At 45.3% G+C, this 17,887-nt stretch overlaps 1 protein-coding gene across 2 annotated transcripts in view; it reads left to right on the top strand.

Annotated features, from left to right (window-relative positions):
• The first annotated feature begins 4,253 nt into the window (after window positions 1–4,253).
• LOC120048023 (LIM domain-binding protein 2-like) overlaps window positions 4,254–17,887 on the top strand; it is a 106,771-nt gene continuing 93,137 nt past the window's right edge. For both annotated transcript variants that reach the window (XM_038993694.1, XM_038993693.1), the window contains exon 1: window positions 4,254–4,495. In XM_038993694.1, the coding sequence (XP_038849622.1) occupies window positions 4,364–4,495 (132 nt within the window). In that variant the 5' untranslated portion in view covers window positions 4,254–4,363. The remainder of the gene's footprint in view (window positions 4,496–17,887) is intronic.

Genomic DNA, 17,887 nt, shown 5'->3' with positions numbered 1-17,887 from the left:
GTTGGTATTTTCTTAAAACTGCATTGTTGGTTAAGGACTTGTAAGTTAGCGTTTCACTGTGAGGTATACACCTGTTGTATTCGGCAGATGTGACAAATACAATTTGATGTGATTTGATTTGAAACCGGGATTCATCCTTAAAGAGCACACTTATCCAGCATACCAGGGGCCATCGAAGGTGAGCGTTTGCCCACTAAAGTTGGTTATAACGCCAAACTGCAGTCAGGTCAAGACCCTGGTGAGGGCGACGAGCATGCAGATGAGCTTCCCTGAGAAGGTTTCTGACAGTTTATGTAGAAATGATTTGGTTGTGGAAACCCACAGTTTCATCAGCTGTCTGGGTGGCTGGTCTCAGGCAATCCCGCAGGTGAAGAAGGCAGATGTGGGCTGGTGTGGTTACACGTGGTCTGCAATTGTGAGGCTGGTTGGACGTACTGCCAAATTCTCTAAAATGACATTGGTAGAGAATTAACATTACATTCTCTGGCAACAGCTCTGGTGGACATTCCTGCAGCCAGCATGCCAATTGCACACTCCCTCAACATTTGAGACATCTGTGGCATTGTTTTGTGTGACAAAACTTCACATTTTAGAGCAGCGTTTTATCGTCCCCAGCACAAGGTACACCTGTGTAATGATCATGCTGTTTAATCAACTTCTTGATATGCCACACCTGTTAGGTGGATGGATTATCTTGGCAAATGAGAAATGCTCACTAACAAGGATGTAACTAAATTTGTGAACCAAATTTGAGAGAAATGATCGAGATGGTTTGGGATGAGTTGGACCGCAGAGTGAAGGAAAAGCAGCCAACAAGTGCTCGGCATATGTGGGAACTCCTTCAAGTCTTGTGGAAAAGCATTCCTCATGAAGCTGGTTGAGAGAATGCCAAGAGTGTGCAAAGCTGTCATCAAGGCAAAAGGGGGCTACTTTGAAGAATCTCAAGTATAAAATATATTTTGATTTGTTTAACACTTTTTTTGCTTACTACATGATTCAATATGTGTTATTTCATAGTTCTGATGTCTTCACTATTATTCTACAGTGTAGAAAATAGTAAAAATAAAGAAAAACCCTTGAATGAGTAGGTGTGTCCAAACTTTTGACTGGTACTGTATATATTTTACATATCATTCGAAATGGAGGATGTAGTACACAATTGTGCACAATTTTCAGGGACCCGTTTTGGCTTGTGAGCACAACTTTCAAAACTACTGGCTGAAATTATACAAGACCTTTGGAGCATCAGTACATTAATTCATCCATCTTGGGCAATTAATGTTATGTTCAGTTGTTATGGTGGATGATAGTGGGTATGTCTGCCTGGAGTGCCGGCCTGCTTGTTTGTCTATTTCTCTGTCTGTCTCTGTATTTGGTATGTTGTTGATATAGCTGGAGTCAATTGAAGAAGTAAAATCTCTGGCTTTTCAATGCATCTCTGGAAAACAGAGGGGAAGCAAGTAGTCTGAAAGTATTCAGTGCAGTGGAGGGTGTATACTTGATTATACTGAGTATTCAAGGGGGCCATAAACTTCACAGTCTGGATGAGGAATCATTATATAGGATGTTGACATTTTGGTCAACTTGACTTGTAAGTCACAATAGGCCATTCAGATATGGGCTTGTTGAAATTCATATGGGCTTGTTGAAATTCTGTACAGGTTGAGTATTATTGATCTGATAGCAATCTAATCAATAAAAGATCATTGCACACAGCTCTGCATGTCAAACTGACAGTTTCTTAGACACAGAAGAAGTTACCTATTTTGTCTGTTGGATTGCTGTTGTAATAGTAGGCTATGTAGTTGGTGTCATCCACAGTGACATGAAAGATGCCGTTTTCTTTTTCACATATTCAATCTATTGTGGGTTACTCAGTGATCATATTTGCTTACTATGTCAAGATATGTATTTGCAGCTTAGGTTTAACATCTCTTGAGGTTACATTGTCAATTGGGTGAATTTGTTGGTTGTGTCAGTGTTGCAATTATTGACTGAACTGCTCTAAATCAGACATGGCTATAAGGGCATGAAATAGTGCACAGATAATACTTAAATCTATATTCAAATCAAATCAAATGTTATTTGTCACATACACATGGTTAGCAGATGTTAATGCGAGTGTAGCGAAATGCTTGTGCTTCTAGTTCCGACCATGCAGTAATACGTAATAAGTCATCTAACCTAACAGTTTCACAACAACTACCTTATACTGTACACACAAGTGTAAAGGAACGAATAAGAATATGTACATAAAAATATATGAATGAGCGATGGCCGAACGGCATAGGCAAGATGCAGTAGATGGTATAGAGTACAGTATATACATATGAGATGAGTAATGTAGGGTATGTAAACATGATATAAAGTGGCATTGTTTAAGGTGGCTAGTGATACATTTATTAGTCAGTATGTTGACAGCTGCCACTCAATGTTAGTGATGGGTGTTTAACAGTCTGATGGTCTTGAGATAGAAGCTGTTTTTCAGTCTCTCGGTCCTCGCTTTGATGCACCTGTACTGACCTCGCCTTCTGGATGATAGTGGGGTGAACAGGCAGTGGCTCGGGTGGTTGTTGTCCTTGATGATCTTTTTGGCCTTCCTGTGACATCGGGTGGTGTAGGTGTCCTGGAGGGTAGGTAGTTTGCCCCCGGTGATGCGTTGTGCAGACCTCACTACCCTCTGGAGAGCCTTGTGAGGTTGTGGGTGGAGCAGTTGCCATACCAGGTGGTGATACAGCCCGACAGGATGCTCTCGATTGTGCATCTGTAAAAGTTTGTGAGTGTTTTTGGTGACAAGCCGAATTTCTTCAGCCTCCTGAGGTTGAAGAGGCGCTGCTGCGCCTTCTTCACCACGTTGTCTGTGTGGGTGGACCATTTCAGTTTGTCCGTGATGTGTACGCCGAGGAACATAACACTTTCCACCTTCTCCACTACTGTCCCGTCGATGTGGATAGGGGGGTGCTCCCTCTGCTGTTTCCTGAAGTCCACGATCATCTCCTTTGATTTGTTGACATTGAGTGTGAGGTTATTTTCCTGATACCACACTCAGAGGGCCCTCACCTCCTCCATGTAGGCCGTCTCGTCATTGTTGGTAATCAAGCCTACCACTGTAGTATCGTCTGCAAACTTGATGATTGAGTTGGAGGCGTGCATGGCCACGCAGTGATGGGTGAACAGGGAGTACAGGAGAGGGCTGAGAACGCACCCTTGTGGGGCCCCAGTGTTGAGGATCAGCGGGGTGGAGATGTTGTATCCTACCCTCACCACCTGGGGGCGTCCCATCAGAAAGTCCAGGACCCAGTTGCACAGGGCGGGGTCGAGACCCAGGGTACTATGTACCCTTTGGAGGGTACTATGGTGTTAAATGCTGAGCTGTAGTCGATGAACAGCATTCTTACATAGGTATTCCTCTTGTCCAGATGGGTTAGAGCAGTGTGCAGTGTGATTGCGATTGCGTCGTCTGTGGACCTATTGGGGCGGTAAGCAAATTGTAGTGGGTCTAGGGTGTCAGGTAGGGTGGAGGTGATATGGTCCTTGACTAGTCTCTCAAAGCACTTCATGATGACGGAAGTGAGTGCTACGGGGTGATAGTCATTTAGCTCAGTTACCTTCGCTTTCTTGGGAACAGGAATAATGGTGGCCCTTTTGAAGCATGTGGGAACAGCAGACTGGGATAAGGATTGAATGAATATGTCTGTAAACACACCAGCCAGCTGGTCTGCGCATGCTCTGAGGACGCGGCTGGGGATGCCGTCTGGGCCGGCAGCCTTGCTCAGTGTATTGAGTGAATTGGCAGTAGAGTTGTTTCCATGTTACTCTAAATAGAGTATATTACAGTTTGTAGAGTTAAATATAAACACTGAATAGAGTATAAATAACTTTGAAAATTGAACTCTGCAACAAGAGTAATTTTTACTCTTTTTAGACTGGGACCAAATGTTATCTTTTGTAGAGTATAATTGTATTCAATCTGAGTAACATTTACTCAGATAAATTTACTGTGTGGTAACAAAAAAAGTCCCCAAAGCAAAAACTGTCTGATCGGAACTGGGATCGACTCCAATACAAGGATAGAAGCAGGAAACGACCCTTAGACTGGAACCATGCAGCCCTCAAACCCGTCCAATGAACATGCGCTCCCCCTCCCTCTCTCCTACCCTGCCTTCCAGTCCCCCGTCCCTTCCTCCCCCTTCCCATCCTCACCTCCCCGCTATAGCAGCGAACTAGTCAGCCCAACGTGCAGAGTAGCTCAGCCTTGTATAGCGGCTGGTACCACAGCGCTTTCAAGAGCATCGCACTCCATGTGCGTTGCGTGGATGTTGAAATTGCGCTGTGCAGCTTGTAACCGCGGCAAGAACTCAACATGTCGAACCCTCCCAACGACCCGTTCTATTCCTCCCCATTCGGACCCTTCTACAGAAGGCACTCGCCCTACATGGTCCAACCCGAGTATAGGATCTACGAGATGAACAAACGACTACAATCTCGTACAGAGGTGAGTTAGTTCTGCTCAGTGTATGCTATGAACGGGGTTGTCCTGTTAATGAAAGGTGTTGGGATGTTTGTTTTGGGGGTAGACATTGAAGTGTTGCGGCACAGGTTCTCGTGCTGTTCGGGTCGGCTCAGTAGTTTAACCTGGAAAGTGGTTATATTTGTAAATACAGATGTGTTAATGTTGCAGATGTGTCCAACCTTCCAAGTATGTCATAGCCATGTTAGGTGTAGTTTTTTATTATCCTAAATTACATGAAGGACAGATCATTTTACATAACATTTTCATTTTCAAGGAGAACATTTTTTTAAATTTGGATAGGGCTATCATGTAAAATGACTGAGCAAGGAAATATGTTCAGTTCAGTGAGTTTTGGTTTCATATTTCACTGATATTGGAAGATTCCTAAAAAAATGTAAACAGTAGGCTCGAACACAAACACTTACTAAATAGATCATTAGTAACAACAAAATGTATGTTTGTTATTTTAGTTGTCAGGTTGTCTTTATCAGTTGTCTTTATCAGTTCAGTTAAAGTTCAATTAGGAAAAATTATATTTTTTCAAAACATGTAAGAATTATGTACTTGGCCATCAATCAGGTTTGTGCCACCTTGGATTTGGGTCACTTCAACTGAAGCATCAAATATTGAACATGACAGATTGATGGTTAAAGACATTAATTTAGAAGTAGTTGTTTTGATACATTTGTTTAAAAAGTCATACATGGATATGTTTGCCAATTATAATGAACAATCACAGTAAAACCGTGCTGCTTTAGAATAGAATTGAAGCTGAACAGTCCCCATGTCTACTTGTTATGGGTATGGCTGTCATGGCTGGCATTGCTGCCCGTATGTTACCGTATGTTATGGTTCAAACTACTGGGTTACACTGAATTAGCATTATGCTAAATTATCATGAATAAGAAGTTCTGAGAAGACGTCAAGTTGCAAGGATTTGACAGTGGTTGGCTTTAAGTCTGTTTGGCCATTTGGGGAATTGAAGAGAGAACCAAGAATCTACTAACTTGTCTTCGTATTTTAAACTTGAACACCAGTTACACAGTTCATTTTAGTATCACCATTGTTTTGTCCAACTGCATTTAACTCGACCACTGGGATTTTTAATCGGAACCACACTAAAGATTGTGATTGATAGATATTGGTTATGTCTGTAAGAATGGTGATAGAAATTGGTTATATATGTACGAATGGTTGAACCACAGTAAAGATCGTGATAGATATTGGTTAAATCTATAAGAATGGTGATAGATATTGGTTATATCTGTAAGAATGGTGATAGATATTGGTTATATCTGTAAGAATGGTAATAGATATTGGTTGTTTTTGTAACAATGGTGATAGATATTGGTTATATCTGTAAGAATGGTTGAAAGTAATGGAGCAAGTAATAATTGTGTAAGTACAACGTAAAACAATCAATTTGACTATTACAATTTAAATACATTTTACTCAATTCACTCAGTGAGTTCAATGGTTATGCTTTACAGTGTAGATGTAGACTTTCCTGTGTATAGGGGTGTTGCAACTTTAAGAAGACCAAGGCAATGTTGCAGAGATGCAATGGCACACCATTCATGAATTATTCAACAGGAGTGGTCCAAGCCCCGGTGGACTTCCACTCCTGTAGCCTACCTCAGATACCAAGCCTGCAACAACTCCCAGGAACATACTCTACACACCACCAATATATATATATATACAACCAATATATTACTGTCATCATAGCCATCATTTCAGCCGTAAAGGTAGTAAATATAATTTTGTTTGCATTAATTTCCTTAATTTTTATGATGGATTTAATGGGGAAAATCTGGGTAATGACAAAGTGTTCTACATGCATGGAGATCAAAAATGGCCCAGATAATAATATTTTGGGGAACTTTGCATTTTGAATCTCTCAACCAACAATAAAAGAGGCAGAAACAATAGAGATTGTTTATGAAAACTTAAGGACTTTATTCGTGAGATTCATCTCAGTTGGGTATTATTTTTTAGCCTTGATTGTCATGTTTTATAAAATGGGCCATTAAATGAAAATTGCTGAATAGGACTTGTGTTTGCGTCCCAAATGACACCCTATTCCCTTCATAGTAGTGCACCCTGAATATGTGTCTTAGACTTGTTCTTTAATATTTCATCCGACATCACATCCTGCCAGCTGTTGTGGAAGCATTTCCTGTCTAGCTGATGATGTCCTGGTTGATCATTTTAAAAAACCATCAAGAATTGGTCAATTGGATGGGTATAGGTTTTTTTGGTTGTTTTTTCAGAACAGTTGTATCATTTTCCTGTCAGAAATATTAGTGAGGATATGGCTGTTGAATCATGCCAACCACTATTCAGTAGAAGGACTATATGGCTTGTATAGGAACATGTCAGGTAGCCTACAATTAATCAGCCTTTTTATCTACCATATTTTGTATTTAGAAAAGGTAAATAGATATACAGTGATGCCAACCATTCTGAATATGTTCTCTACCAGACAGAAACCATTATGATGGGTGTGCCTTTAGATTTGTTGATTGGTCTGTATTGATGTTTGTTGTTGAGTTACCAACCCCAGACATGTGTCTGCTGGGATTCAGTTTTTACATTAAGTTGTTGTTGGCGGGCAACTAATATGAGTCACTAATGTCCATGCACTGCCCAGCTGATGAGAATAATTTGGCCCAGAGAACAGCATATGCTGCAGCATTACTTTGAGTCTCGGCAGCAATTTTGAATCGTAGTGTCTTTGAACCTCAGTAGCATCTGTTTGACATTATGGAGCTGTTTTAGACAAGTAATAGTTGTGTTGTTTTTCCGGTAAACTATGCTTTTTGCTGGATGAAGATCCCATATGTTACTTATGCATGCATACTTTAAGGTTGTTGATGCAGTAAACATTGCGGTATGCTATATGATGAAGTTTATATAAACTATTAATCACCTGAAGTGATATCAAATTAAGTTCAGTTTCTCAAGCATGTTGCTGAGAAGTCAGCCTATTCAAAATTAACCTGTTAGATGACAATCCTCAGTACATCTTATTGTACAACATTTACGACTCTTAATACATTCAGCCCAACTGTTAAATGCTGTTTATCGCTGATATCATATTGGTGTTTTAATCCCTGATATAATCCCATCAGGTTCAGTCATATAAAACATAAATGGATTTGAATAAACATCAATAAGTCATAATAAGCTTACAGTTTCTATTGTATCATCTTACATTCATAATCTCTGTTTTTCTTTGTCATCATGATTACCTTTGAATTAACAACTGTAGGTCACACTGTAAACTGTATTAGGAATCCACTATGATAGACGACTGGACGTTTACTAACGACTAAACCCCATCACTTGTTCTTCAACACACGGCTTGCCATTGTCCTATTACCTTTCATTTTACACAGCAAACCTTTTCTGACCTACCAGAGGGGTTGGGTTAAATGCGGAAGACACATTTCAGTTGAATACATTCAGTATTCAACTGGCTAGGTATCCCCCTTTCACTTTCCCTTTCCCAATCAAAACAGCCTTTGATTGTTATGTGACCGTATACGTACGGAACGTACGGTTCGACCGCATTGATTATGGACCGTTGCTCAGGGGCCACTGGCCTCCGTATGAAGCCTCTCCGCACACTCACACACTGCCGTGATTTAGGGGTTGTGGGGGAATCTGACACTTAAGCGGATATGCAAATGAGGAGTCGGATTACCATTCAGAGGAGGGGTCTGCTCGACCTCAGCCGCTGTAAGCACATTAGCGTAGAAGTCATTAATATTCAGCGGGAGAGTGAGGGATGAAGCATAACGCTACGAGTGAGAAACTATAGGTGAGAGAGAGAGAGAAAGAGAGAGAGGGAGAGAGAGAGAGAGAGAGAGAGCGAGCGAGAGAGTAAGAGATAGAGAGAGAGAGAGAGAGAGAGAGAGAGAGAGAGAGGGAGAGAGAGAGAAGAAAACAAAAGCACTTTAGTGGTAGCCTCGTATGAACCATCCTGATCTCGAGAGCTTACATTCTGTGTGTAGCTTAACAGAATGTTTGTAGCAAAACAGAATGTAAGATCGCGAGATCAGGATGGTTCATACAAGGCTACGTGAATGGAGGGTGCTAGAATAATATCGGCCAGCATGATCTATCTACTGTGTTCAGTTGGGAATGCAGTTATGTGAATTTAAAAGATTCACCTGGATTTAGCCAGTGTGCCCAAACCTTAGCACTCCTGAGGTGGATTGAGTTAAATTGGGTTTAGTGAAATCAAATCATTTACTTTTCTGTTGACTGACTGCTGGTTGACTGACTTTCTATTTGTTATGTAATCAGGTGGCCTGTTCCAAAATCAGCCACTAGTCCCTTGCCCCCTGTTCCCAATCCCTAGGCATTTGTGTAGATCTGAACGGATTGGCTACTGTATAAGCATTAAGGCAAAAAGTCACCCCTCCCAGTCTATCAGAGTGGGGTTATTACCATATTGCTAATTCTTCTCAGATCTACATGATGTGCCCAGTGGTAGGGGATAGGGGTCCATGTGGAACTGAGCATTAGGTGATGGTTGTCAGTACATTGCTTAAGGCTACTGTACACTGCACTGTCCCCATCTGGGAAGGACATTCTACCTTTTCTCGGAGTTAGATCACTTCATCCTCAACCATGCAAGGGAATTCCCAGTATGTGGAAAACTTGCTCTGTTTACATGTGATTTGAGCAGCACATAAAAAGGACACAAAATTCAAACCTAGGTAAGTCCTTCAGTACCTACCTGGCCTGAAACGGCCAAATACCACCTTAAACTACCTTAAACTTTTTCAACCTGGGACCCAAGTTAGAAATTCTGTGTTTTCTGGGGACCCAATCTCATGACAACATGCCCCCTTTCGGGGCCCTAAGTTTCAAAGTTCATTTCCTGTAATTCTACACATTTTGCCATGGGGCGTAAAGAAAATGTTGCTGTTTTAAGGCGCGTTTTCTGCAATTCTACACATTATTCCATGAGGCGGGGAGAAAATTGTGCAATAAAAACAAAATTATAATGCAATTCTACTCATTTTGCCATGGGGCAGAGATTTCTTTGCTGTTTTACACCAAATGTCCTGCAATTCTAACCATTTTGAGATGACCTCTGCCATGCGAGGGGTTGGGTTAAATGCGGAAGACACATTTAAGTTGAAGGCATTCAGTTGTACAACTGACTAGGTATTCCCCTTTCCCTTTAATTTGATATCTGAGTGAGAGTGACTTAACAAAATTAATGGGGACCCCCTGGAGGTCAGGGCCTCTGGGTAAGTGCCTTGCATGCCCGGTTGGTATTCGGCCATGAGTACTTCAAGTTTAGATAGCTGGCTCGACTAACTTACAAATCTATAAAATGGTAGCTGGCATGGCTAATTGAGTGACTGCTGGTGACTGACATAACAAAGTATATATACACTGCTCAAAAAAATAAAGGGAACACTTAAACAACACAATGTAACTCCAAGTCAATCACACTTCTGTGAAATCAAACTGTCCACTTAGGAAGCAACACTGATTGACAATAAATTTCACATGCTGTTGTGCAAATGGAATAGACAAAAGGTGGAAATTATAGGCAATTAGCAAGACACCCCCAATAAAGGAGTGGTTCTGCAGGTGGTGACCACAGACCACTCAGTTCCTATGCTTCCTGGATGATGTTTTGGTCACTTTTGAATGCTGGCGGTGCTTTCACTCTAGTGGTAGCATGAGACGGAGTCTATAACTCACACAAGTGGCTCAGGTAGTGCAGCTCATCCAGGATGGCACATCAATGCGAGCTGTGGCAAGAAGGTTTGCTGTGTCTGTCAGTGTAGTGTCCAGAGCATGGAGGCGCTACCAGGAGACAGGCCAGTACATCAGGAGACGTGGAGGAGGCCGTAGGAGGGCAACAACCCAGCAGCAGGACCGCTACCTCCGCCTTTGTGCAAGGAGGAGCACTGCCAGAGCCCTGCAAAATGACCTCCAGCAGGCCACAAATGTGCATGTGTCAGCATATGGTCTCACAAGGGGTCTGAGGATCTCATCTCGGTACCTAATGGCAGTCAGGCTACCTCTGGCGAGCACATGGAGGGCTGTGCGGCCCCACAAAGAAATGCCACCCCACACCATGACTGACCCACCGCCAAACCGGTCATGCTGGAGGATGTTGCAGGCAGCAGAACGTTCTCCACGGCGTCTCCAGACTCTGTCACGTCTGTCACATGTGCTCATGTGCTCAGTGTGAACCTGCTTTCATCTGTGAAGAGCACAGGGCGCCAGTGGCGAATTTGCCAATCTTGGTGTTCTCTGGCAAATGCCAAACGTCCTGCACGGTGCTGGGCTGTAAGCACAACCCCCACCTGTGGACGTCGGGCCCTCATACCACCCTCATGGAGTCTGTTTCTGACCGTTTGAGCAGACACATGCACATTTGTGGCCTGCTGGAGGTCATTTTGCAGGGCTCTGGCAGTGTACCTCCTGGCACAAAGGCGGAGGTAGCGGTCCTGCTGCTGGGTTGTTGCCCTCCTACGGCCTCCTCCACGTCTCCTGATGTACTGGCCTGTCTCCTGGTAGCGCCTCCATGCTCTGGACACTACGCTGACAGACACAGCAAACCTTTTTGCCACAGCTCGCATTGATGTGCCATCCTGGATGAACTGCACTACCTGAGCCACTTGTGTGGGTTGTAGACTCCGTCTCATGCTACCACTAGAGTGAGAGCACCGCCAGCATTCAAAAGTGACCAAAACATCAGCCAGGAAGCATAGGAACTGAGAAGTTGTCTGTGGTCACCACCTGCAGAATCACTCCTTTTTTGGGGGTGTCTTGCTAATTGCCTATAATTTCCACCTTTTGTCTATTCCATTTGCACAACAGCATGTGAAATTTATTGTCAATCAGTGTTGCTTCCTAAGTGGACAGTTTGATTTCATAGAAGTGTGATTGACTTGGAGTTACATTGTGTTGTTTAAGTGTTCCCTTTATTTTTTTGAGCAGTGTATATACAGTACAGTACCAGTCAAAAGTTTGGACACACCTACTCATTCAAGGGTTTTTCTTATTTTTACTATTTTCTACATTGTAGAAAAGTAGTGAAGACATCAAAGCTATGAAATAACACATATGGAATCATGTAGTAACAAAATAAGTCAAATCAAAATATATTTTATGTTTGAGATTCTTCAAAGTAGCCACCCTAAGCTTTGCACACTCTTGGTATTCTCTGAACCAGCTTCACCTGGAATGCTTTTGAAGTCTTGAAGGAGTTATGCTGAGCATTTGTTGGCTGCTTTTCCTTTACTCTGCGGTTCAACTCATCCCAAACCATCTCAATTGGGTTGAGGTCGGGTGATTGTGGAGGCCAGGTCATCTGATGCAGCACTCCATCACTCTCCTTCTTGGTCAAATAGCCCTTACACAGCCTGGATGTGTGTTGGGTCATTGTCCTGTTGAAAAACAAATGATAGTCCCACTAAGCGCATACCAGATGGGATGGTGTATTGCTGCAGAATGCTGTGGTAGCAACGCTGGTTAAGTGTGCCTTGAATTCTAAATAACTCACAGACAGTGTCACAAGCAAAGCACCCCCACACCATCACAACTCCTCTTTCATGCTTCACGGTGGGAACCACACATGCGGAGATCATCCATTCACCTACTCTGCGTCTCACAAAGTCACAGCGGTTGGAACCAAAAATCTCAGACCAAAGGACAAATTTCCTTCATGTCTTAAAGTAATAATGGACTATCGTTTCTCTTTGCTTTTTTGAGCAGTTCTTGCCATAATATGGATGTGGTCTTTTAACAAATAGGTATATCTTCTGTATACCAACCCTACCTTGTCACAACACAACTGATAGATCTGATGTCTTCATAGTTTTGATGTCTTCACTATTACTCTACAATGTAGAAAAAAGTTAAAATAAAGAAAATCCTTGAAAAAGTAGAAGTGTGTTCAAACTTTTGACTGATACTGTATATATATACAAATTATATATTCAAATGTAATAAAAACAAAAAATCTGAAATATCTTATTTACATAAGTATTCAAACCCTTGCTATGAGACTCAACATTGAGCTTAGGTGCATCCTGTTTCTACAACTTGATTGGAGTCCACCTGTGGTAAATTAAAATGATTGGACATGATTTGGAAAGGCATACACCTGTCTATATAAGGTCCCACAGTTGACAGTGCATGTCAGAGCAAAAACCAAGCCATGAAGTCGAAGAAATTGTCCATGGAGCTCTGAGACAGGTTTGTGTTGAGGAACAGATCTGGGGAAGGGTACTAAAACATTTCTGCAGCACTGATGGTCCCCAAGAACACAGTGGCCTCCATCATTCTTAAATTGAAGAAATTTGGAACCAGCAAGACTCTTCCTAGAGCTGGCCGCCCGGCCAAACAGAGAAATCGGGGGAGAAGGGCCTTGGTCAGGGAGGAGACCAAGAACCCTATGGTCACTCAGACAGGGCTCCAGAGTTCCGCTGTGGAGATGGGAGAACCTTCCAGAAGGACAATCATCTTTGCAACACTCTACCAATCAGGCCTTTATGGTAGAGTGGCCAGACGGAAGCCACTCCTCAGTTAAAGGCACATGACAGACCGCTTGAAGTTTGCCAAAAGGCACCTAAAAGACTCTCAGACCATGAGAAACAAGATTCTCTGGTCTGATGAAACCAAGATTGAACTCTTTGGCCTGAATGCCAAGAGTCACATCTGGAGGAAACCTTTCACTATCCCTACGGTGAAGCATGGTGGTGGCAGCATCATGCTGTGGGAATGTTTTTCAGCAACAGGGACTGGGTGTCACGACTTCCGCCGAAGTCGGTCCCTCTCCTTGTTCGGGGGGCGTTCGGCGGTCGACATCACCGGTCTTCTAGCCATCGCTGATCCACCATTGGTTTTGTCTTTGTTTTCTACACGCCTGGTTTTCATTCCCCAATTACATGTTCATGTATTTAACCCTCTGTTTTCCCCCATGTTTTTGTGCGTGATTTTTTCTATTTTCATTTCGGTTCATGATGGCTGGTTTTTCGACGGGTGCTGTTTTCACACGTGCGTAATATTTTCCGTTTGTATTTGGTCAAGTGTATTTGTTACCTTGTGCCTTTATTTTTGAGTAAAGTACGTTGCTCACTCATTTTGCTCTCCTGCGCCTGACTTCATGCACCAGTTACACTCACCTTCTGACAGAATCATGCACCAGAAATATGGAGTCAGCAGGAGCAGACACCCCTGGATTAGGGGTCGAGGAGCGCGTCCAGCAGCATGCGGCCATGATACAACATCTTGGCATCGCCATGGATCCCGTCCTGCAGAATATGGATCACTGGGAGAGAAGAGGAGTTCCTCCAGCGCCTCCACCAGCACCACCAAGGGCATCACTACTCACCCCTCCTTCACCCGGTCCCAGTGGGATTCAGCTCGATCTTCCGAGGGAGTATGATGGGACGGCTGCGGGATGTCAGGGGTTCCTACTCCAGCTGGAGCTCTACCTAGCAACCGTCCACCCGGCTCCTTCGGGCCGTGAGAGTGTGTCCGCCCTCGTCTCCTGTCTCTCAAGGAAAGCCCTGGAGTGGGCCAACGCCGTTTGGGAGGAAGCAGAAGCGGTGTTGGACCAATTCGAGGAATTCACCCGGCAGTTTTCGACCATGTCTCGTCCAACTTAGGCAGGGGACGAGGAGCACACAGGAGTTCTCTCTGGACTTTCGGAACCTGGCCATCAGCGCGGGATGGAACGACAGGGCCCTGAGCAATCACTACCGTTGTAGTTTGAGCGAGGACGTCCGTCGGAAGTTGGCCTGCAGGGACACCACTCTCACCTTTGACCAGCTGGTGGACCTGTCCATCCGGTTGGATAACCTGCTGGCTACCCGTGGACGTCCAGATCGGGGTCTGTCGATTTCATCCCCCAGCACCACAGCTCCTATGCCCATGGAGCTGGGAGGTGCTGCACGTAGGGCGACCGGAGGAGGGGCCGGTCCATGCACCATCTGTAGCCGCAGAGGGCACACTGCCGGTCGGTGCTGGAGAGGTTCCTCTGTGAGTCGGCACCAGGCTCACCCAGAGCCCCCCCCCCCACACATGTTTGTGTATATTCATTTTCCTTAGTTTTCCCCTCATTCCCAGCATAAGGCGCTTGTAAATTCAGGCGCAGCTGGGAACTTTATTGACAGATCATTTGACCATAGTTTAGGGATCCCTATTGTTCCAGTGGATATGCCCTTCCCAGTTCACGCCCTAGATAGTCGACCATTGGGGTCAGGGCTAATTAGGGAGGCCACCGCTCCACTGGGCATGGTGACGCAGGAGGATCACAGGTAGAAAATAATTTTTTACCTTATTGATTCTCCTGCGTTTCCCATGGTGCTGGGCATACCCTGGTTGGCCTGTCATGACCCCACTATTTCGTGGCAACAGAGGGCTCTCACGGGGTGGTCACGAGAGTGCTCGGGAAGGTGTTTAGGGGTTTTTGTTGGTGCGACTACGGTGGAAAGTCCATACCAGGTCTCCACCGTGCGCATCCCCTCTGAAAATGCCTATTTTGCACTCGCCTTCTGTAAAATGAAGGTGACTCAATTACCACCCCATCGACGTGGGGATTGTGCGATAAATCTCCTGGTAGACGCAGCACTTCCCAGGGGTCACGTGTATCCCCTGTCACAGGAGGAGATGGCGGCTATGGAAACATATGTCTCTGAATCCCTAAGGCAGGGGTACATTCGGCCCTCCACTTCACCTGCCTCCTCGAGTTTATTTTTTGTGAAGAAGAAGGATGGAGGTCTGCGCCCGTGTATTGACTATCGAGGTATCAACCAGATCACTGATAGATACAGTTACCCGCTACCTCTCATAGACAGTGCGATTGAGTCAATGCACGGGGCGCGCTTCTTCACCAAATTGGATCTCAGGAGCGCTTACAACCTGGTGCGTATCCGGGGGGGAGACGAGTGGAAGACAGCTTTCAGTACCACCTCAGGGCACTATGAGTACCTCGTCATGCCGTACGGTTTGATGAATGCTCCATCAGTCTTCCGGGCCTTTGAAGACGAGATTTTCAGGGACCTGCACGGGCAGGGTGTAGTGGTGTATATTGATGACATCCTGATATACTCCGCTACATGCGCCGAACATGTGTCCCTGGTGCGCAGGGTGCTTGGTCGGCTGTAGGAGCATGACCTGTACGTCAACGCTGAGAAATGTCTGTTTTTCCAACAGTCCGTCTCCTTCCTAGGGTACCACATTTCCACTTCAGGGGTGGAGATGGATAGTGACCGCATTTCAGCCGTGCGTAATTGGCCGACTCCCACCACGGTAAATGAAGTGCATCGGTTTCTAGGGTTTGCCAACTACTACCGGAGGTTTATCCGGGGCTTTGGTCAGGTAGCGGCTCCCATTGCCTCACTGCTGAAGGGGGGACCGGTGCGTTTGCAGTGGTCAGCTGAGGCGGACAGGGATTTTGGTCAGCTGAGGGCTCTGTTTACCTCGGCTCCCGTGCTGGCTCATCCGGATCCCTCTTTGGCGTTCATAGTAGAGGTGGACGCGTCCGAGGCTGGGATAGGAGCCGTGCTCTCTCAGCGCTCGGGTACGCCACCAAAGCTCTTTCCCTGTGCCTTCTTTTCGAAGAAGCTCAGCCCGGCGGAGCGAAACTATGATGTGGGGGACCGGGAGTTGTTGGCTGTCGTCAAGGCCTTGAAGGCATGGAGACATTAGCTTGAGGGGGCTAGACACTCTTTTCTCATCTGGACTGACCACCACAATCTGGAGTACATCCGGGCGGCGAGGAGACTGAATCCTCGCCAGGCAAGGTGGGCCATGTTTTTTACCCGTTTTGTTTTCACCCTATCCTACAGACCAGGTTCCCAGAACGCGAAGGCAGACACACTGTCCCGGATGTATGAAACGGAGGAGCGGGCCATGGATCACACTCCCATACTCCCGGCCTCTTGGCTGGTGGCACCGGTAGTGTGGCAGCTGTACGCGGACATCGAGCGGGCGATACGTACAGAGCCCACTCCCCCCCAATGTCCAGCTGGGTGTCTGTACGTTCCGTCTGCTGTCCACAACCGTTTGATCTATTGGGCCCACACGTCACCCTCCTCTGGTCATCCGGGCATCGGTCGGACAGTGCGCTGTCTTAGTGGGAAGTACTGGTGGTCCACTTTAGCTAAGGACGTGAGGGTTTATGTCTCCTCCTGCTCGGTGTGCGCCCAGTGCAAGGCCCCTAGGCACTTGCCCAGAGGGAAGTTACAACCCTTACCCGTTCCACAACGGCCGTGTTCGCACCTGTCGGTGGATTTCCTAACGGATCTTCCTCCATCACAGGGTAACACCACAATCCTGGTCATTGTGGATCGGTTTTCTAAGTCCTGTCGTCTCCTCCCTTTGCCCGGTCTCCCTACGGCCCTACAGACTGCGGAGGCCCTGTTTACACACGTCTTCCGGCACTACGGGGTGCCTGAGGACATAGTATCTGATCGAGGTCCCCAGTTCACGTCAAGGGTCTGGAGGGCGTTCATGGAACGTCTGGGGGTCTTGGTCAGCCTTACCTCGGCTTTTCACCCCGAGAGTAACGGGCAGGTGGAGAGAGTGAACCAGGATGTGGGTAGGTTTCTGTGGTCCTATTGCCATGACCCCAAGCATACTTCCAAAGTTGTGGCAAAATGTCTTAAGGACAACAAAGTCAGGGTATTGGAGTGGCCATCACAAAGCCCTGACCTCAATCCAATAGAAAGCTTGTGGGCAGAACTGTAAAAGCATGTTTGAGCAAGGAGGCCTACAAACCTGACTCAGTTACACCAGCTCTGTCAGGAGGAATGGGCCAAAATTCACCCCTTATTGTGGGAACCTTGTGGAAGGCTACCCAAAACATTTGACCCAAGTTAAACAATTTAAAGGCAATGCTACCAAATACTTGAGTGTATGTAAACTTCTGACCCACTGGGAATGTGATGAAAGAAATTAAAGCTGAGATAAATCATTCTCTCTACTATTATTCTGACATTTAACATTCTTAAAATAAAGTGGTGATCTTAACTGACCTAAGACTGCAATTTTTTACTAGGATTAAATGTCAGGATGTCACGCCCTGACCTTAGAGAGGTCAGTATGTCTCCCCAGCCTGGTGAGCCCTGTGGCAGCTCCACGTACCAGACTGCCCATACGTCTCCTTACTCCAGTGATGATCCATGGCAAGAAGCCTCCAGTGATGATCCATGACATGAAGCCTCCAGTGATGATCCATGGCACGAAGCCTCCAGTGATGATCCATGGCAAGAAGCCTCCAGTGATGATCCATGGCACGAAGCCTCCAGTGATGATCCATGGCAAGAAGCCTCCAGTGATGATCCATGGCACGAAGCCTCCAGTGGATCCATGTCACAAAGC

Source organism: Salvelinus namaycush, chromosome 5 (assembly GCF_016432855.1).
Source record: "Salvelinus namaycush isolate Seneca chromosome 5, SaNama_1.0, whole genome shotgun sequence".
Classification (NCBI taxonomy): Eukaryota; Metazoa; Chordata; class Actinopteri; order Salmoniformes; family Salmonidae; genus Salvelinus; species Salvelinus namaycush.
Note: the sequence above shows the minus strand (reverse complement) of the source record. Positions and strands in the feature narration are given on the sequence as shown.